Genomic DNA, 21,346 nt, shown 5'->3' on the forward strand with positions numbered 1-21,346 from the left:
CCCTGGCCCGCCAAGGCCAGGCACGGCCGAGTTCCCTCCCGAGCCGGCAGGAAGGCAGCCCAGGGCATGGTGTCTGGGCCGAGGGACGTTCCGGGATGGCCTCGCTTCTGGGGTGCACTGGGGAGAGCCCCTGGGGAGGAGGCCATTTTTGCAGCATGGTAGGGGTCCCACACGCTTTGCCGGGGGTCTGCCTATGTGTCACCCTCCAGGGCAGCATCGTGCAAAGACCTCGGGCTCAGGAGCCAGACACACAAGAATCCGGTCCTGGCTCCAGGCCTGTCCAGCTGTGCTGAGTGACACGACCTCAGCTGTGATGTCTGTAAAATCGGAATAATCCTGCCTGTGCCTTCACCCATTCTCCCTCTGCCTGGAATGCCGGCCCTTCCTCCTCTGCCCATGTAACCCCTACTCACTCCCCAGACCTTGAGGGTCAGCTCCTCCAGGAAGTCTCTCCTGACTGCACCCGTCGCCCCAGGCTCCCAGACCCACAAGCCTCCTTTCCGTGGTGTAAATACACCACGGCCAGTTTCAAGCTTCCAACGTGACGCCCCTGAATGCAGAGCTGGAAAGAGACGCCCGGGGGCACATTGTCACAGATTGTTCCTCCCGCACACAGATGCAGTAGCGGTTAAGTAACCTCGAGAGCACAGATGGTAGTGAAATGTAGTCGAGAGATTAGGGAGCAGGGAGTGTTGAGTACTTATCACCTTTGCTTTAAATGTAATCTTCATAATCATAAGTTTACATCATTTGTTTTTCAGTAATGGCTGGTTTAACAACCAGCGTGGGAAATTCCTGAAAATATAACAACAGGGGCAGCTCTAGCAGCCCCTGATCTCTGAGCGAGCCGGATGCACTAGGGGTCCCTCCGTAACGAGCACCCCCGGGCAGGAACAGGGCCGGTGTGCCCGGGACCCTGCCTGGGGCGCTCCTGGGCGGTAGGGTGAGCGGAGAGAAGGGAGGGGAAGGGCTGGTCCTATGCAGGCGCTCTGCTCTCTCCTCATTCAGGTGCCGGGACGCAGAAATAAACCAGAGCAGGTGCGCCCACCCCACAGAGATCTCACACCTGCCAGGCAGGTGGGTCAGAGCACAGTTAAGTCCATGCGAGGCCCTGGGACCTGGAGGCCTTGATGCCTTGTGAAGCATTGATGACATGCCACCAGCATCTTACAGCCAGAGGTAGTTTTCTGAGGGACGTGACCTGACTTAACCCTGTAACCTGGCTTCATCGCCAAGGGCTCCCTGAATACAGGAATCAGTAATGGCCACTAACCTCTGCTCGCAGCAAGGGCTCATCAAGGGACAGCAGCCGGGAACCCAGGGCACACACGGCTCTGTGCCAGATGCACACGTGCACTCACACCCAGGGAGGCAACGAGTGTGGGAGCTGGTGGTGCCCAGAGGACGTGGACCGGGCCACAGGCGGGGACATCTCCCGTGTCACCCAGCCTGCAAGTGGCACATTAGAACTCGGACCTTCTGGCCGGGGGTCCAGGGCTCTTTCTGAGAAGCTGCCGCCTGCTGCTCCTTGAGACCACCGTGCCGTTCAGACCAGCAGGTCCACGCAGCTGGGGGGCTACCCTCCCCTTGGCAGACGGGCCCAAGGAGGCCCGTCTACCTGGAAGCCGGGCCATCCATTCTGTCCCTCTGTGGCAGAAAGCCCCACTTTTTCTGGGTCACGGACCCTCCGAAACGACGACGCAGTGGCCCATTTTGCTAGAATCACACACACTCATACACGCAGCGTCCGGGTCCAGGAGGCCTACTCGGGGATCCCAGTTCGGACCCTGAACCCCGCCATTCTCCTGCACTGATGGAGGACCACTGGCCAGGCTCGGGAAGGGACTTTATGACAGTTGCTGCCATCCTCACCTGCCCTGAGATTCTACTTTTCATTTTATGACCTCAGGAAACCCAGGCTCAGAGAGGTCCCATGCTTCGCCCGAGGGCGTGCAGCCTGGGCGCCAGGCCAGGTGGCTCGAGAGCCCGGGCCCTTCCCTCAGCCCTGACTTCCTGCCCCCTGATGCAGCTTCTGGAAGCGTCCGGGGCTTTGTGGTGGAGGCCCTCGGCCTGTGCTCCCCCTGCTCTGCAGGGTACCCCAGGCTAGCCGCCACCCTGCTGGGATTGGCCTGCCTCGATTTCCCTGCAGGGCATTCCCAGTACCCCCTGCCCACCTCACCAAGTGCAGATGTCCCACGCCAGCCCACCGGCCACTGCCAGGCCCCCTGCTCCAATGGGGGCTGATCGGGTGGGCTCAGGCCCCAGACCCGCTCAGCCTGCGAATCCTGGACCGGCAAGGGCCCATGTTTCTTCTGAGGCCTGGGTCCCACGGTGCCTCCCTGCCCCATCACACTGTACAAGGAGGCCCTGTCTGCAGACAGGAGGCCCTGTCTCACCGTGTCCTTGCCCACCTCTTCCACCACCGTTCTGCTCCACGGTGGGCACCTACGGGTTCTGGAACATGCCAGGCTCTTTGCCACCCAGAGCCTGCAGTGCTCTCCCTCCACTTCACACAGCAGCTCCTCCTCCTTCTACAGGTACCAGTTCAAATGTCCCCCTCCTCCAGAGAGCCCTCCCACATTGCACTAGCCAAACGAGCAGGCCCCGGGCCATGTATGTCTCTCAGTACAGAGTCACTGCTGATCTCATCTGGTTCTCAGCTCCAGTAGGGCAGGATGGGCCTGTCTGCAATCCTCATCCAGGGACAATCTGTGCTCTTTGCATCCCTGAATCTAAATCTGTGCTCTCACCTTGCCGGCCACACTGCCTCCCAGCTTCCTCTCTCCTCCTTCAGAGCCCATTCCACTTGCCTGCCCTACTCTGCACTGCGTCTCCCTCCTCCCTCCCCACCCTCCACCCCTAAGTCCCTGCCACTTGGCCTGGCCTTGGAGGACTGCTCCTGTTTGTTCTCCGTGCCTCTCCTTGGAGGCCCTAGGGTCCCAGAGGCTGCGGCAGACCCATCTCCCAGACACACCCAGTGGCTGGGAACCCACACTTCACCATCAGTCTGTCAGGTTCTTATCAGACCGGTCGGATGAGTCTAAACAAAGGACGTATTCTTTAACTGCGGGACCTTATTTTTCAGGCACATTCCTACAACTTGGGCTTTTCCTGCTTGAGCAAACTCAGGTGTGCATTTAGCCTCAGGGTCTGGCAGAGGTGGCCCCAGAGGAGCCGCTCAGCCTTGCCTCTGCTGAGCACTCAGAAAGGAGGGCCCTGGGGACTCGCCTGGACACACCCTCCTTCCAAACCTGTTCAGCCGGCAGCCTTTGCTCTCTGCATGAGTCAGCCTGGCCAGGCCCTGGTGCCTGGCTGTTTGGCCAAACACTAGTCTAGGGGTGGCTGGGAAGGTATTCTGTCAATGTGGTCATGCCTACAATCAGCGTTTAAGTGAAGATGACCCTCCATAATGTGGTGGCCTCATTCACTCCGTTGGGGCAATCACTGAGGGCTTCCTGGAGAAGGAGAAATTCTGCTTCTAAGTGTCAGCTCCTGCCTGAGTGTCCATCCAGCCTGCTGCTGGCCTGCCCTGCAGATTCCACACTTGCCAGCCCCATGGGAAGCCAATTCCTTAAATTAAATTTCTTAATACATATCTATGTCCTTATCTGTCTGTCCGTCTGTCTACCTGTCTCCTGTTGGTTCTGATTCTCCGAGGGCCCTGGCTGATACACCTTCCTACCTAAGGAGCCGAATGTGTGCTCTGGGAGGTTGGGGCAAGGAAGGGTGATTAGAAATTCACTTTTAATACTGTAATTAATCCAGGAAGATGCACAGCACAGTGGCCCTGTGTGACTACTTAGCCGGAACCCCAGGTCTGTCCCCCAGAAGCCGAGGGCCTGGGGACGTCCTCCAGCTCCCCCACCCCCACCCCTTCCCACCAAGGCCTCCTCTGCAGCTGCTGCACCGACTTGTGAAAACCAAGTACAGGAACGTGTCAAGTGCTTGGAACAGCCTAGTGATCAAGTGCTTGTAAATAAGCCAAATCTGATAAATTCTCAAACATCCTGTTTTTACCCCATATCAGGCATCAAGGAGGGGACCTCTGTTCTCCTGGCGGCCAAGCCTGTGGCTGATCCTACCTCCATTCACAGCCAGCCACCTTGCTCTTCCACTAAGTTCTTAGCAATCATTGTTTGGCCAGCCCATAGCACCCCATCCCCGTGGAAACCTTTTTCTAATCCATACTGGCCTACTCGGTTCCCAGGTTGGTAAACTGGGGGTGACATGGACAAAATAATTGAAACCGTGTGCACATCACACCTGCCTGGGGCTCGCTCACGGCAGGTGCTCATGGCTACTTCTGAACAACTGAATAGATGCTCAAACCACCCAGCAGGACAGGCAACAGCGATGTCATCTGACAGGTATGGGTCAGGCTCAGAGTGGTTAAGTAACTGCTCCGCGGTCACACAGCTAGACATTATGGAGACTGGATTCACACCGAGGTCATCCCGACCCTAAGTGCTCTCTCCCTCCACCAGGATGCCACCTTTGGATGGCAAGAGGCTGATGCACGAGCAAAATGGCCACGTCTTTCGGCAAATGCCGGGCAGCCGGGCAGAGGTTTGCAGGAGTGGCCTCAGGTAAGAGGACACTTGAGTCTGCCCGGGGCAGGTAAGGCTCTTCCCCCTCAGAGTGGAAGCTCCTGGTACAGCCAAACGCAGGAAGGATCTGAGACCCTCCAAGGCATGAGGTCCTTGGGTGCCAGGGGTAGGCGTTGGGACCCAGACCCCCCCAGGACAGAAAATGCTGGATCTCAGGGATGGTGTAAAACTGGCCCCGGACGGGTCTCCCCGGGAAGCCTGATCCTGGCTCTGCGCATTGGGATCACACGATTCACCTGACTGCCTTCCCTGTGACAGCGCTTCCAGAGCGGCGGAGGACCGCCACTCTCCTCCCTAACACCTCCATGAGTCACCAGCCTTTACTGAGCACCTACTATGGGCCACCAGGTGCCCATATGGCGCCTTTCTCTTCGTCAGGCTGAGCGTCCTGAATTCCCTTGTCTGTGCCTCACAGGCCAGAGCGACAAACGTCATCAGGACCTGGGTTCGTCCTGCTGCACCGAGTGACCGCCACTTACCCAGCACCCCATCCCGACAGCCCGGAGTCACGCCAGGCGTGTCCCTGCCCCTCCCACTTTGACCTCCGAAATAGGGCCTGAATGTACCCGCTTCTCACCTCCGCACTGCCACCACCCTGTCCAAGATGCCATCATTTCTTGCCCGGACAACCCAACCGCCTCCAAAATGGTCTCCCTGCATCCACACAGCCAATTCAGGCTTCACAGGGCAGCCTCGGGCGCTGTTTTACTTACGTAATCAGGTCGTCCTGCAACGTAAAAGCCTTGCCTTTCCTAGAAACCAAACTGCTTATCGTGGCTCAGGGCCCTACGAGGCCTGGCCCCTCCTGTCCATCACCTGCTCAAGCACAGCTAGTTCCTTCTCAAACAGGCTACGCTGCCTCCTACCCCAGGGCCTTTGCACCTGCTGTGTGCTCTTCCTGGAATTCTCTTCCTACCTGCCATGACTCACCTTACGTGCAAGTGCACACACACACACACACACACACACACACACACACACACATGCAGGCACACTTACTGCACCCAGTTAACTTTTACCCCCTTTTAAGTGCTCACAGGCCCACCTTCCTCTCCTTTAGAGCCCTTATCTTGGTGTATAACTTCACACACTCATTTGGGTCATCAGTTGATTGGCGTCTACCTCCCATCAGGAGGAGTCTACGGGCAGAGCTCATGCTGGTTTCTGCTCATTGTGTGTCCCTAGGGCCCAGCTCAGTGCCTGGCACGTGTTCACCAAACCAGTGAGACTCAGCCAAGCACTCTGGTGGTAAAGGATGGATAACAAGCCTTGACCATTCGACGGACAGAGTGGTCCTCCTTCCAGGGACTGACCCTACAGAGGTGTGTGGGCACCACCAGCTGTCTGCCCACGTCCATCTTCTCCCCTTGCTGGGCACACGGCAGACCCGCAGCTTTGCCATGTGACCGAGCCCCAGCCAACGGCCTGTCACTCCACAGCCTGGCCCCTGGGACCCTCCCCTGTGTGGAACTGAAGCCTAGCAGGACACTGTGGGGCTCCTGGGCATGGAAGCCTTTCTGTGCCCCCCGTTCCTTGTTTGTAGGGATCAGACTCCAGCCTCCATGACCTTCCCTGAGTTCCAAAGGGCAGATTCGAACAGTTGCTAATCAGGGAAGGGATGGGATGCAGAGACAAGGGAAGAACCACCAAGAAACGATAGTGCAGCCTTGGGGCAGGGTCCTGGTTCCACCTCAAGGAATACACATAACAATATATTTTGAGCTCTTTATGGAACTAGAACCCCAATAAATGGAAGATGTCAGTATTCTTCACTCCAGAAAAGACCACCTGAGGCCAGATTAAAGGAGTGCAGGCCCTGCACACACCCTAATCTTATCAGCAATCCCCCACCTTGAACCATTGCTAGAAAACTCCTCATCAAATCCGCCCAGGTTGGGACATACAGTTTTTCGGGGCAGGAGCCCGCTGTGTCCTCCTTTGCCTGGCAAAGCAATAAAGCTATTTTTTTCTACTTCACCCAAAACTCTGTCTCTGAGATTCAATTCAGCACCAGTGCACAGAGGCCAAGTTTTGGCATCAGAACGGGACGCGGGACCACCACGCAGCCATCTAAAAGGACGGGCAGATCCGCATGAATTGGGATGGAAAAATGTTCACATAAAATTTCAGAGAGAAAAAGCAGATGTCAAACTGCATAAACAGTACGAGGCTACTTATCCAAAAGAGAATTCAGTTATCTCTGGGTATTTGTGCAAAAAAAGAGATTTCCGGAAGCATGTCCGCCCCGGAGCTAACAGGAGTTTTGACTCGGTAGGGGAATTCCATGTAATGTTTACGTTCTTCTTTGTGTTTTTCTGGACTTTTACAAGAGTTATGAATTGTTTCTATATTAAAAATAAAGCTCTCTCCCCTGAAATAAAAACATTGGTGTCCCTTCCTCTCGTGCTGGGATGGAGGCCCTCCTGAGCTCCTCCTGAGCCCCTCCTGGCTCACACCCCAGCTCCAGCCCCTGAAGGCTGTGGGACTTGCCCCTAACGCTTCCAATTTGCCTCCTGGCTTGACTGAGATCAGGAAGGGAATGATTACAGAGGGACGCACCCTTGGGTGTGTTCTTGGAGATCTGGGTGATTAAACCCATTACCCCGTCCTCCAGGGTTTTTTTTTTAAAAGGGAAACATTTACATGTATTAACCACTTGATATTTTGCACCTTCACTCTGTACTGTAGCAAAATAAGGGGTGGGGTATGGGAGTTGGTTAACATGAACCCCAGACCCAAGAGGGAAGCAGCAAGTCCCAAGGGGCGGGTGGCCCCGAGGCTGCTGTTGTGTCAGGAGCTGGAGCGGCAGGCACCCCAACCCTGCACCCCACGGTGGGAGCCAGAAGCCCTCAGGGCACCCACGCTTAAGGAACAAACATGCAGAACAATGGGAGCCCTTCAGGCGGGTCCTGACTGAGTCACCCAGCAGCGCAAGCCTCCTGTTTTACAGCAGTGGGAGAAGACCACACCCTTCACAAGGGCTCAACTTCAGCAGGAGCCAAAGAGTGTGTCCCCTGCAGAGGCAGCGGGGATGGTCACGGGTGAGGCCCAGGAAGAGGCTGCCTAGGACCTCGCCTTCCAGAGCACAGGGCAGGCATCCCTTAAGCTTGATTCGGGGCCTGCTCTGAGCTCCCCCGTGCTCCCCCTGCCCCCCACTCACACCCCAGCTTCCGAGCCGGTCCGGCCGCCCCGCCCCCAGCCCCGGGAGTGACCCGCACTCGTCCTAACGGGTCAGAACATTCCAGTCATCCTTCCTCTTCTACGGGGTGAGGTCCAAATGTCCTGCTAAGTGGCCAGCCTCCTGAGCAAAGGCCCTGGGGTCGTTCGGCTCTGTGGTCCTTTGCTGGCAAGATGCCGTCCACACCCTGGGGACTCCAAGACTCAGTGGTGTACTGCACTGCCTGACCACAGCGTCCACGGGCTTGCTGGCCGTGCGGCTCCTCCCCCCCCCCCCCCCCCCGGCTCAGCTCCCCACCTCCCTGCAGCCAAGCCCTTGCTGCTGTGTGAGCCCACCATCATCCTCCCTGTCTCTAGGTCCCAGGTCCCAGAGCCCCTCTAGGAATCCCCCCCCACCCCACCCCGAGTCTCTTCCCTGCAGACTCTGAGCCCCGGGGGAGGGGAGGTGAACGTCTGTCCATCAGTCAGGCCAACACACACAGAGGAAACATTCAAGAGATGGAAGGAGGGAATCTGGGTCTGGAGACAAGACTAAGCCCCACCCGAAGGGACCCGTCAGTCGTACGAGCTGGCAATTCCCCTTTAGCTTAAACCACTTCGGGTCAAGTTCCTACTATTGCAACAGAGAAGTCAAAATGGACACGCCTCCCCCGACCGCTGAGGCCGCACCGGCGTCCCTGTCCCCTCCTTGCCACCACTACCCCGTACCCTGGGCGAGGGGCTTTCTGTGACCTCTCATGGCTACAGCCACCCACCCGGTGCTTATCAATATCGTCACCTTAGAGGGCGGAGGTCAGGGCGCCAGAGCATCTGTCTGGACCACCTGAGAGTGTCTGTTTCCTTACAGATCTGCCTGCTCTCCACTCAGATTGGCTCCCACCTGGCAGCCCTCCCGAGCCCCGGGGCACTGCTGGTGCCCCTCAACCACATCCACGCCCCTACGGCTCCCTCCCAGCAGCCACCTGAGCCCCCGCCCACACAGGCAGCAGGGCAGGGGCTGGCGCTGGCCGGACACACACTCTGCCTCAGGTGTTCCCAGCCCCCGGGGCACAGGTGGGGCGGGTGGCCCTGGGCCTTCAGGAGCCTCCAGAGCCCTCACCCCAGTGAAACCTTCCTGACATGGCTCGGGAGGTGAAGTCCATTGCTGGCCCTTGATTTCCTTGTGGGAGCACAGTGAGGAAGGATGAAGTACGCACTCTGGCCACTTGGGACCGTGGCTCGTGGTGGGGCCCAGTCAACAGATGTCTGTGCCCTTGACCTGCGGGTCTTTTAAACATACACTTGCTCCCAGAGCTCAGGTGAGAGTGGTCAAACGGGAAGCCATGAATTGGGCCGATTTTCCGAATATCAGCGCTCGGGGAAGAGGCGAATGTTACCCAGTTAAGCACAGGGATGAAGGCTTCCCTGCCCCAAACTGCAAGCAGCCGTGCCCCGCTCTGCACAGCCGTCTTTGTTGGGTACATGACCACGTTCTCCGGTCTTTGAAACAAGGAGGGACCTTGACTCCAAGCCCATCACCGGGCACTGTGCGGTCGCCATGGGGACCTTGGGGGCGATGAACGTCGACTTTGTGGACGTCAAGGCAGCTGCAGAGACTCGCTCGGCAGACGTGACCCTCCACCCCTGGGGCCCCCCTCACCTCCAGTCTCGTCCGGTCCACGTCTTTGGGCAGCTTCACGCGGATTCGGTTTGTGACGATGAGGGCGTCATAAGGATAGATCTGCGGGGAGAAGAAAGTCCGGGTTCACCCAGGAAACAAGCATGTGCGGGGACAAAAGAGCCGAGCCCGAGGCCAGCAGAGAGGTACATACTGCATCTGACACACACATTTCACAGGGAAATGTCTGCTTTTCACAGGGAAAGCACAACAAAAGGAACTTTTAACCTGGGCAGGTGCAGCTCGGCAGCTGGATGTCAGCGCGGGAGCGGGCGGCCCCTCTTACCTTGTATTCTGTAAGAGAAAGCAGAGACCACAGGGGCTGGGTTAGAACACGCACGAGCTCGGCCCAAAGGTGGAAGCAAGCCCGTCCAGGACCCCCACCCTGCGGTGGGCGGGGCCTTGTGGTCTCCATCCCCGCCCGCAGCATCCTCCGAGCTGCAGGGGGACGGGCTCTGGGATCTCCGGCGGGAAGCCAGGGGCAGGAGGTTAGGAGCAGGAGGCATGGTCGGGAGGCCGGAGGCCAGACTGGGAGCCAGACGCGGCACCGTGTTCTCCCTCAGCTGTGCTGCTGTCTCCCTGGTGGTCCGGGCCTGCCTCGGTTTACCCCCGTGGAGACAGGCAGCCTTGCTGGGGTCGAACCCCCCTGCCTCTTACTGTTTTACCTTCTTTACCCTGTAGCTACTCCTTTTCAATACAGAGCTCCACATGCTAGCTTTTTAAAAGCTTTTTCTTCCAGACTAAAAGCGGCTTGTTAAAAAATAAAGTTGTACGGATGGGAGGCCTCCGTGAGCACGTAGAAACCACAGGGCAGCATCTCTGGATCTCGGCCACAAGCAAGCCTGTCTCGGCAGGGAGACCCTGGCGAAGGGTTGGGCACCGGCAGGCCGGTCCTTGAATTTCCCCACGTGCCATGCAGGGTCCTGGCCGCCCCGGCTCTGAGCCCGGGGGCCTGGAGGCCACTTAGAGCTCCCTCCACTCCCACATCCAGCGCGACGCAGCCCAAGAGAGCGGGCTCTGGTCACCCTCGGGGGACAATCATGAGTGAGCATCGCGGGGCCCGGCGGCTCAGGGCTGGCAGAGCCCTTGGGCAGGCGCCTGCCACGTGACCGGGTCTCTCCAGTTACACCAACCTCCCTGCAGGCCACCCTGCTGGTGTGAAGCCCTGGGAGGCCACGCGGAGAGCAGGGCTGGGGCAGGATCTGACCCAACTTCAGACCCGTGGGCTTTTCACTGTGTCTCTGCCTCCTTTATTGCTATAGAATTTAACAGTAGGTGTTGGGTTGTCCTCAGCCCTGGCGTAGGACGGTCATTCAAACACAGACCTCTCCCCAGGTGACCCGGAGTGACAAGTAAGTCAGGGTGGGGTTGGCAGCGCTCAAGAGGTGAGCACCTGGGTCAGGAAACGGAGGAGCATCTGAGTTAGGAGGTGGGGAGCGCCGGAGAGAGGGGGGAGGAGAGGAAGCATCTCAGGCAACATTAGGATGGAGGTAAAGCAATCCCTCACCGGGAGAGGCGGGGACATGACTGCCCCAGGCTCCCCGACTCCACCATGCTCACAGCCTTCTGCCAGCGGCCCTGGTCGGGGGTGGTTTCAGAACGAAACTTGTGGAAACCTGTTAGCGACCCCTGCCCCAGCCAGAGACCCACGGGGTCCCCGCTTCCTGTACCTCGCATGCCCCAGCTGGCATCCAGGTCTGCTCCACAAGGGGCCAGATTGGCATTCTGGAAGAGAAAGAGAGAGGGCGGCAGGGGGCAGGTTGCAGGGGGCAGGCTGTCGCCGGGGGTCCTGGCGGCCTGGCCGGGGAGGAGGGTCAGCTCACGGTGCCCACTGAGGCCGGGCTCTGGAAGGGCCGTGTGGCCACCCACACTTGTGGGGGCTGCCGGCTTCCCACGTGGGTGGGTTTGCTCACATACCTCCCGCCGCCTTCCAGGCCTGAGCTGCCCTTGCCTGTCCAGCCAGCTGCTTCCCGCTGTGATGACAGCTCCAGGGCGCCTGGCCCCTCGGCCTGCAGCTGGCCTGGACCCGGAGGGCGGCTCACTCACTAGGGCTACGGCTCTGCTCCCTCCAGACGCACTGTTCCCAGGGGCGCAGGTGGCCGGTGTCCGTAAAGTCCCCAGCACAGACCCCAAGTGTCGTGAGCACCCCGTACAACCACAGTGGCTGTGATCGCTGACGATGCCCAGGGATGGTACTCGGAGGGGGCACGGACCCGGGACCCCGGCCACCTGCCTCAGGTGCCTCCCTCACCTCTCCACGGCACCTGCAGCCAGCTCTGATGTCTGGAATTCTCTTTCCCTCTGCCCACCTGAAAAAGTCATCCTGCAAACCTCGACAGAGGGTTCCTGCCCCACAAGGCAGGTGCTGAGGGCCCGCAGGGTCAGTCAGTCCCTCTCCTGTCCAACTCTGTCTTGGCCCTGCACCCACTGCCCACAGTGGAGAAAAATGTTTTACTTGTGCCTGTATCCCTGGCACCTGGTACAGAGTCTGACACGGGGTCAGGGCTCTTGGCCAGCGCTTCTGCAACTGGGTACAGGGGTTACATTTCCACGGAGAGAGCTCTGCGGTTCAAGAAGGGATTATATTCTTCACCCTTGGGTTGTATTACAGGGAAAGAGCACAAGTCAGGAGCTGGTCATAGCCCTAGCGAGCGCGGGGGCAGGACGAGGCCTCCGAAAGCACCGAGTCCAAAGTCCTTCATCCTGAACAGGGGAAACTGAGGCCCAGAGACGCCGGGATGAGGGCGGCGAGGCGGGTAAGCACCTAAGTGGAGGGTTGGAGCCGGTCTTTACATTTCTGATGCTTTGTCCATCATGGATTTTTTTCATTAATTTGGATTTTTCAAAACATTGTATTACCTTGTTTACCTTGATTACTGAGTCCTTTGGTAAGTGTCCTGAATGCCTCACCTTAGTCCCAGCACTGGGACCCAGAGCCCGGCAACCCCGCACCTGCCGGTGACTCTCCGTGACCCTGCACCTCCTCCACTTGACTGAATGATTCCCCTTGGGAGTTTTCAAGAGCAATACTTGCAGACGTTTTCTCAGGCCACTGACAAGGACCCCCGTGCACCTGCCTGGTTAGGGAAGCTCCTGCATAAAGCAAGGCAAACCTGTCTCCCACCTGGCCCGGCCGCGATACGAAAGAGAAATGCCGCCCCCTAGTGCCCGCTGCCCTGCATCACAGGCTGTAAACTCCCCGGCCACCACCACCACCTTGGGCAGCTGGAAACCCACTTCCTGGCAGCAGAGCCGGCTTCCTCTGGTCCGCCAGGCTCTGAGACTAGACAGAGACTCTCAGGAGGGAGGGTGGGGCATCCCCGGGGTGGAGGGGGGACAGAGGTCACCGTGTCAATCCAGAGCAGGGAAAGAGCTCTCTACTCCTGGCCTTCTAAATGCCAAGTGGTGATTATTATCACCATTTAATAGCCGAGGCTCAGAGACGTGAAGCGACTTGCCCAAGGTCACACAGCTAATAAATGGAACTGTAAAAAATTTAACCCGTGCATTTCACTTTTCAAAAATTATGCTGGGATTGATAACGGTGAGAAGGAAATCGTGGCCATTCACCATTGTTCTTTTCTCGCTAAAGCTCACATTGGAGTGCGCCATTTCACTCACTGGCCACTGAGGTGGAAGTAAGAAGGAGTAGAGACTTGCTTTTATAACAGCTATTCGTTTGGGAACCACGCTACAGAACTTCGAAGATTTCACGACTATAATGTTATGTGTCCTGGCAATAACCTTAAGAGGTAAGGACAATTTTTTTAAAGACTAGGAAATAGAGACTCATAGAATTTAAGTAACTTTTGCCCAAACACACACCCAGGAAGTGGCAGAGCTGGGATTTGAACTCGGGCCTGCCTGATGATAATGCATGTGTTCTTTCCAGCATATCTGACTTTTACAATTTGTTAAGGTTTTCTTTGTAGTGACATACATGAACCTTTTTATTAATGTCTTATGGATATGTGAAAACCCGATTCAAAAGATACGAAGTTTTTTATATGCCTAATAGATTAAGTTCACTGTTTGCACTATTAAATTGATCTCCATACTTTTTTTCTCCTTCACTAGATCCATGTCTGATTTCAAAAGAGTCATGTTCAAATGGCCTACCATACTTGCGTTTTATCAAGGTCTCTGGCATTGCCATGTTGCTTGGCATGTTTAAATTTATGAATGCTGTTAACTGCTTTATAACTTGTGTCCTCATGAACTAGTGTTCCTTCTTTTTACCACAAATTCTACTAATTCATCTTAACCTTAACTTCTACCTTATCTGATATTAATACTGCCACTCATGCTTTCCTTCTACTTGTGATTTTGGTAACTCTTTCCCATCCTTTGACTTCTAATCCAGTAAAAAATAATTTGTGTTTATCTCATGATGATACATGTTTTTCTTCTTTTATTTTAAAAAAAATCTAACCTGACAGTCTTTGTCATTTAGTAGGAAAATTCAGTCTGTTCTTATTTACCATCAGGGTTTTTTCAAAATGGGACTCCTTCCAAGGGGCTACCGTGTGGATCTGTCGGTGACCAGCGGTCAGTCTCTTAATAGAAGACCGGGTGGCACATGTTGGAACCAATGCTGTCTCATCCACAGGAAAGCCTTTAGTAGGTGGCTGTTTCCCTATTTATTCTACAGAGAGGTGTGAGTATCTACCACGTGTCAGGCTCTGTGGCGGGCTAGTTATCAGGACATTTTAACAAGCTTTGGGACATATGGTGCCGGCCCCTTGTGACAAATCCCTTCCAGAACAAGAATCAGGCACATCTCTGCCTCCCCTGATTTAGTGACTTCCTTCCTTCCATTTGACAATAAGAACTACACAACTGGTCACGCTCAGGAAGCTCACAGCTAAGCGTCGATGCTTCTTCCCATACAGTGTTCTTCTGTGTGTCTCTGATATAATTTTCTCCTACTCCTTTCTTTTCCTCTCCTGTGGGATTTGGTGTTACTGGGTTTTTGGTCACTCTGCATCTGGGCTTTTACTTTAGGTCACCTGGAATCCTTTCAGAAAGTAAAAACAAACCAAGGAACAACTTAATCTGACATGGCTGAGCTGTAAAAGACTGGTCATCAAATTATCTGGCTTTTCAGCTGAGAAACAGGCATACGATTACATTAGAGTCTTAGAAAGAGTGAAGAAAAAAAAAATAGGAGAGAACATTAGTAGGGAAAAAAGAATCCCCCCAAAAAGTCAACAATAATTTTAATCAATTTCCTGGATATTCTAATGTGAAAAGCTAAAAATCCTCCTGTGGTGATGAAGTCCATCTTTATCGCCTCCCCAAGATGTGCAGGACTCACTCACAGGCTTTCTGACACTCTGCTCCCCACCCTGAGGCCAGCAGGGGAAACATTCCCGGGGGGTTCAGCTCTCGACTCTGTAAAGCTTAAGAGTCTGCTCTCTGCTCTAGGAGAGGCCTGAAGATGGTGTCCCCGCCAGAGTGTCTGGATCAGCTGTTCCCAGACTCCTTGGGGGTGGAGCCTCCGGAGGCCACGCCTTCCCCACAGGTGCTGGGAGCCATCGACCCACGTCCTTCCAGCCTGGCAACCAAGAAGGGACTCTCCCTAGAGGATGCACAGCCCGGCCGCCAACGACGCAAGCCTGGAAGTGCTGACGCCCATGCTCTTGTCTCCCCTATTTTGAGAGAAACCCCAGGACTTGGCTTGGGGAGTGGGACGCCTCGGCGTGGACGTGGCACAGTCCATGACCTCGGCACTCACGGCCCCTGAGTCAGAGAACAGCTGTGCCAGGTCAACAGAGAACATTCTGACTGGTGCCCGCCGCCCTCAGGACCCTCCCGCTGAGCCCGAGGATCCACGTTCCCCGGCGCTGTGGGGGTTCCGTGGACTCCTGCTTTCTCATGCCCCCTGCATCCTGCATCCTGCTTTCTCACGCCCCCTGCATCCTTCCTTAGAAGGGAATTCAGAGAAGCATGCTACGTGCCCGTTCCAACTCGGCCCATTCTGAATAAACGGGGTGGGGGGGAGTGGTTAGTGGGATGGGCGGGGTTCCCTCGAGCAAACCGTGCAGAGGCACCTGGGCCCGGGACACACACAGCGGCAGGGCCCACAGAGCTCGAGAATGACTGAGAAAGGCCCGAGGACACCCGCAGCTTCCGTGGTGGCGTCCCTGATCTTGTATGTGCCCCGTGGCCTGGACCCTGGATTTGAGGTCTGCCTGAGGGGTCGCTGTCCCCTGCGTTACACACTTGTGGCTGGGACTGCCCCAGGGCAACACACGGGGACTGAAGTCTGAGTGGCTTCTCTTAGGGGGTGAATGGCCTCGGTTTGTGGACAAACTTCCTCCGACCGGGAAAAGGCTGCCTCAGTGGTAGCAAGTCTCCTGGGGCTGTGTGTCTGTGTGTGTGTGTGTGTGTGTGTGTGTGTGTGTGTGTGTGTGTGTGTGTTGGGGGTTGGCGGGGGTCTGGTGTCATCACGCCTGCTCCACCTGAGGGGTCCTCACTGGAGGCCTAGTAAAGCTGTGGGGAGAGGGACAAACACGAGGGCCCAGCTGCGGGGGACAAGTCAGGCAGCACGCTGTCTGGGCTCACGGTCTCATGTCCCCGGATTCAGAGAGCTGGGAAGGGGGCAGTCAAAGCAGCCTTCGGCTGGGAGTGGGCAGAGAAAGCCGGCCCCTCGGTGTGGCCCCAGTAACGGTCACAGTCTAAGGGCATCATCAGTGGTAACCATGGTGATGGTACTAACACTGGGGGCCGGGGAGGAAGGGCGCTCCAGGGAAGGAAGTGGATTCTGGGCCCACACGGCCCACGAAACCCCTCCATCCTTTAAGATCCTTATTAGGCTCTAGGTGACAGGAGAAGGACGGTCAGGAGGGCCTTAAAGAGGGTCTGATTCCTCTGGGTGGCCCCGCTGCCCCTGCCCCCCGACACTGAGGTCTCCCTGGGGGCTGGGGGCTGGGAGCAGAGGGGAGGAGGGGTGTTGCCAGGTGGTGGTCTGGCCCTGGGTGGAGTAGCAGGCAGACGTGGGTGGGCGAGCAGGGTCCCCAGGGCCCGTCCTCCTGGCCGTATGGTCACCAAACTGTGGGAGCCGCCCTAGCTCACGGCGACCGTTAGTACGCGCGTGCTGGGGAGGGCGTGCGGGGTCGAGTACCTACCCGGTGGTCCAAGCCATTCTTGCCATGTCCTGGGACAGGGTCAGACTTGGAATAGGGGAACCCTGAAACAGACACAGCACAGCTGTCACGCACGCAGCCAGGCTCGACCGGGCGCAGGAGAGGGGCTCACCCAGGTCGGCGGGGCTGCGCAGGTGACATGGGATGGCCCTGAAGATCCCACCTGCCTCATTCGAGACCTCTATCCCCAGGGCACTGACTGAGGATGAAGCCAGGAAGGGGGTGACGTCCCCGAGCCCGCCCATGACACCAGGAATATCACGGAGCCTGACCCGGCCTGGCAGCCACCCGCATTCTCTGGAAGCCTCTATCACCAGGCCAAGCTCCTCACCTGGCTGACCAGGAGAGCGGGGGGCAGAGGGAGGAAGGAGCCCCCATGCAGGGTAGGGCTGTGCCAGAGGCGGCCAGCGGAGGCCCAGCACCACCAGAGGTGGCCTGCAGACCATTTTTTCAAAACCCTTGAGCTGTTTGCAGTTGGGGGATTTCACATTAAAATCCTAATTTCTAGCTTCTCAAAGGGCCAGTCTGAGACACTGGGCCCTGGATTCCCTGCGGGAATCCCACACCTGGTCTCCCTCCGTTGATCACATCCCTGGCTGCTCTGGGGGGCCCAGGACTTTGAGACACCCCCCCCCCCCGCCCCATTAACCGCTTCAGTGCCACGTCTGGAGAGAGCAGAGTGGAGACTCCTGGCTCAGAAGTGAATGTGGGATGTGCTCCAGAAGGGAGCCCAAGGGGCACAGCCTGGGCCCCCTGGAGGGGCAGGGGACCGCCACCACCCTTAGAAGCACCCTAAGGAGGCCTTTCCCGGCTGCCTGAACTGTCTTTCCATAGCCCGTGGGCCCGTAAAAAGCAGGGGCCATGTCTGCTGCATCTGGGGGTCCCTGACCCCCACAGCTCAGGCAATAGCACTGGCTCCTGGGAGCCACCGGGCTGCCCGCGAGGGCTCAGAGGGGACGGCGGGTCCCATCCCTCTGCGTCCACGAGGCTGTGAACCGGAGGACTGAGCCTCCAAAGGTGAGACGGGCGCTGTGCACAGAACCGCCCGTCCGTCCACCTGCCCGCCCCCTCCAGGAAGGCCCGCTTCCGAGCAAAGGACGCTGATCGATCCAGGTGCCTGTCTTGTGGGCTGGAGGGTCAGAGAAGACATTCTGTACAGGCCACACTCGTAGGAAAGGCCTCAGCTGGGCACCTGCCTTGGGGACTTGTTTGTCCCAGGGTGGTCTGTGGGAAGGTTCCAGAAGTGGGTCAGGAAGGGCCTTTCACATCAAGGGCAGGGTTCTCAAACTGGTTTTAGCCAAGGAGCCCTCTTGTCACAGGAAATCTATGTGAAAACTCCGATACGTGAAACAGAGGAGAGCGGAGCTGGAGGGAGAGAAGCAGGGCCAGGCGCTCGGGCCAGGCCTGCCGGGCATCCCTCACTCCTCCTGGTCGCCCTGGGCTCCGCCAGGTAAGTGACCTTGCCAGCTCCTCCCATTTCACAGAAGGGGAACTGAGGCCCAGGGACACAGAGGGACCTGCCCAAGGTCACCCAGCCCTGGGACACAAGACAAGGGCCTCCTGACTTACAGTCCTGGGGTCCCTCTGGGACACACCTGCTTCCCAAGTTACACCCAGAGCCAGGCACACTCGGGCATGTGAGGCTGTCGGGCTGAGGATCTAAGGGACCCTCAGCTGAGACCCAGGAGCTCCTGATCAGCCGGGGATGCTAGAGTAGTCTTCTCAAAGCGGCGTCTCCAATAAGCAGCACCAGCCACGCCTGGGAGCTTGCTACAAAGGCAAATTCTCAGGCCCCACCCCAGACCCACAGACTCAGAACTCTGGGGCTGGGGTCCAGCGGTCTGTGTTTTACAAGCCCTCCAGGGCATTTTGATACACACTAAGGCTTGGGAACCCTTAGGGCCCCGAGAACAACTACGCCTTCACCCCCAGCCTTACCTGCTCTAAACCAGCGGTTCTCTACCCGGATGCACTGCAATCACCTAGCCAGCTTCTAAAATCCCCTGTGCTCAGGCTGCCGGCGTCTGGTCTCACAGTAGGTGTAGAGACCTTACTTCCGCTCAGGTCACTTCATCTTCCTCACTCATCAGCTATGACTGTCTTCGCTCTTTCTTCTACCTGCCTTGAGCTTCCATATCGGATGGTGTAACAATTTTTGCTTTGATCATCAATGATTTAAGAAACTCATCACAAGAAGGACAGTCTGTTATATTGACCCCGTATTGTAACCTGTTTTGATGTTCTTCCTTTCTGAATTTCCGAGCCCTCTTATCACTTCCTTTCTGTTTGGAGAACTGCCTTGAGCCAAGTACGTCTGCGAGTGAAAACTTGTCTTAGTTTTTCCTTCGTCTGAGAATGTCTCCATTTTCCATTCATTCCTGAAGGATATTTCCATCCAAGATAGAATTCACATCCACAGCAAATGTCTTTCTGCACATGAAATACATGCCATCTTCCTCTGGCCTCCATGGTTTCTGGGGAGAAATTGGCTGTCATTTGCATTGGTGTCCCCAGTAGGGAGTGTAATATGTCTTTTCCCTCGGGCTGTTTTCAGTATTATTTTTTTCTGTCTTTAGTTTTTGTAAGTTTAATTATGGTGTGCTTTGGTGTGTATTACTTTGAGCTTATTCTACTTGGGGTTCACTCCGTTTCTCGAGCATGTTAAGTTTATGCCTTTTGCCAAATTTGTTAACTTTTCAGGCATTATTTCTTTGAATATTTTTCAGACCCATTCTCTTCTTTCTGGGATTCCAGTGATACAAGTGCTGTCTGACAGGTCTCTGAGGCTCTGTTCATTCTTTTCTGCTATTTTCTCTCTGCTGTTCAAGTTGGATAATTTCTGTAGTTCTATCTTCAAGTTCACTGATTCTCTCCTCTGACAAATCCCGCTATTCTGTTATTGAACCCATCCAGTGAATTTTTTTTTTTCATCCAGTGAATTTTTAAATCTTGGTTATTTTATTTTTCTTTCCCATAATTTCCATTGGATTCTTTTTTTTATAACTTGTATTTCTTCTGTGAGATTTTCTTTTTTTCTTTTTCATTTGTTTCAAGAGTATTTGCAATTGTTTGTTGAAGCATTTTTGTGATGACTGCCTTAAAAATCCTTCTCAGGATATTTCCAATATCTGATTCTTTTCAGTGTTAGGATGTGTTGACTGCCTTTTCACATTCAAATAGTTATCTTCATGGTTCTTGGTGTGATGAGTGATTTTCCACTGCATCCTGGACATTCGGATATTATGTTGGGAGACCTGGATCCTAGCTAAGTTTTCCATGTTAGCAGGCTGTCACTGTGTTTAGGTTTAACATGTGGGGCATGGCTTATTACAGGCTGTGAGTCCAAAGACAGTTTAGTTTTCAGAATGCTCGTTAAAGTGCTCTTCTGGTCTGCTGCGTCCACCTGGTGTTTCTGGTAGCAACCTGGGGTGAAAGGTGCTTCCCTGGTTGCCCCATACCCCGAGGTGGGGGTGGGAGACACCAGCCATAGATGGAGAGTGTTTCCCTGGTCCTATTCTCCAGGCTGCTGGGTGCCAGTGGGCCTCCTGCTGGGTACCAGGGAGGGCAGTCATCTACTTGGTCACCTTGTCTACTGCAGGGGAGGTGAGAGACACTGGTCCTGCGTATTTCCTCAAGTTCTCAGGTCTCTGAACAGTCCAGCTTCCTCTCTCTACCCTCCAGAGTTCTGTGATTGTCTGCCCTATTGTTCTTGGGCTTTTCAGTTGTACTGAGTGGGGAGGAGCAGGGAGAGAGGAGTCTCCACTATCACATCCCTGGGATGCTATTGAGACCCATTAGAATTGGCCTCTCTCTGGATGGGACCAGCCATCAGTAGACTTTAGAGGTCCCAGGATCTCATGTGCAGCTGAGATTGAGAACCACTCGTTTAAAAGGTCCCTTCACATATTCAGAGATTTTCTTGACTGTCACAAGCCAAGGCATTACACATGAGCCCATTTTACAGTTCAGGAAGCTGAGGCCTAGTGAAATGAAGTGACCTGTATAAGATCAAATTGTTACTCATGAAGACGATGAGACAATCTCCCAGGACCCTAGCTTCAGGAACCAGTAACCCTATCTGCTCCAGCAGCTCTGCCCTGGTGAGGGTTTGCAGGCGTGGGAGCCTTCTAGGGACCTGCCTGGCATATGGCATTGGCTGGCCTTAAGAGTGTGTGTGTGTGTGTGTGTGTGTGTGTGTGTATTAGAGAGAGAGAGAAGGCGCACAGGGAGAAGGCAGGTGCACTGGACCGGGACAGGTGGCAGCTGGTACTCACGACCCCGAGTTGTATCAGGCCCTGCGGCCACTGGACACCTGAGGGTCTCAGGCACTGCCTGTGCCCCTGCCCGCAAATCTGAGGCCACACCCCGTCCAGTTCCCCGGCTGGGGGCAAGCCTGACCATCACGGGGGGCACAGGGACCTTTGCTAAAAGCGAAGAGTCCCAGCCAGCCCCCAGGCAACGGCAGAGGGCTCTGTCCTGGTGCCCCCCTCTCGCACCTGGAGGTGGCTTCTCCTGGGCCAAGGTCCCCTCCCTGACGTCTGGAACCCTCACTGCTCTTGCTGGGGCCGAACGTGAGCAGGGGGCAGAGGGCACTCCGTCCCTCCAGCTGGAGGCCGGGTGGGCCATGCCCTCCCCAGCAGTCTCTGCCCCAGGGGAGTCCCAGCCACCTGCTGGATGCTGGGTGCCGGACGCAAGCCCTCCAGCTCCCTCGGGCCTCTCCCTCCCAGCCTTCCCCCGACCCCTCCGCTGGCCCGGGC

General features: G+C 56.1%; 1 protein-coding gene across 14 annotated transcripts in view; it reads right to left on the bottom strand.

Annotated features, from left to right (window-relative positions):
- The window catches only part of ABLIM2 (actin binding LIM protein family member 2), a 151,012-nt gene that overhangs the window by 3,567 nt on the left and 126,099 nt on the right, over positions 1 to 21,346 (bottom strand). For 13 of the 14 annotated variants that reach the window (XR_009008365.1, XR_009008375.1, XR_009008372.1 and 10 more), the window contains 4 exons: positions 16,572 to 16,633; positions 11,112 to 11,166; positions 9,670 to 9,735; positions 9,424 to 9,504 (listed from right to left, as the gene is read on the bottom strand). Coding sequence is in view for 1 of the 14 variants with exons in the window: in XM_007172317.2 (XP_007172379.2) it covers positions 9,424 to 9,504; positions 9,728 to 9,735; positions 11,112 to 11,166; positions 16,572 to 16,633 (206 nt within the window). In the remaining 13 variants the exon portion in view is untranslated. The remainder of the gene's footprint in view (positions 1 to 9,423; positions 9,505 to 9,669; positions 9,736 to 11,111; positions 11,167 to 16,571; positions 16,634 to 21,346) is intronic. The other variant, XM_007172317.2, reaches the window with a different exon arrangement.

Source organism: Balaenoptera acutorostrata, chromosome 5 (assembly GCF_949987535.1).
Source record: "Balaenoptera acutorostrata chromosome 5, mBalAcu1.1, whole genome shotgun sequence".
Taxonomy (NCBI): Eukaryota; Metazoa; Chordata; class Mammalia; order Artiodactyla; family Balaenopteridae; genus Balaenoptera; species Balaenoptera acutorostrata.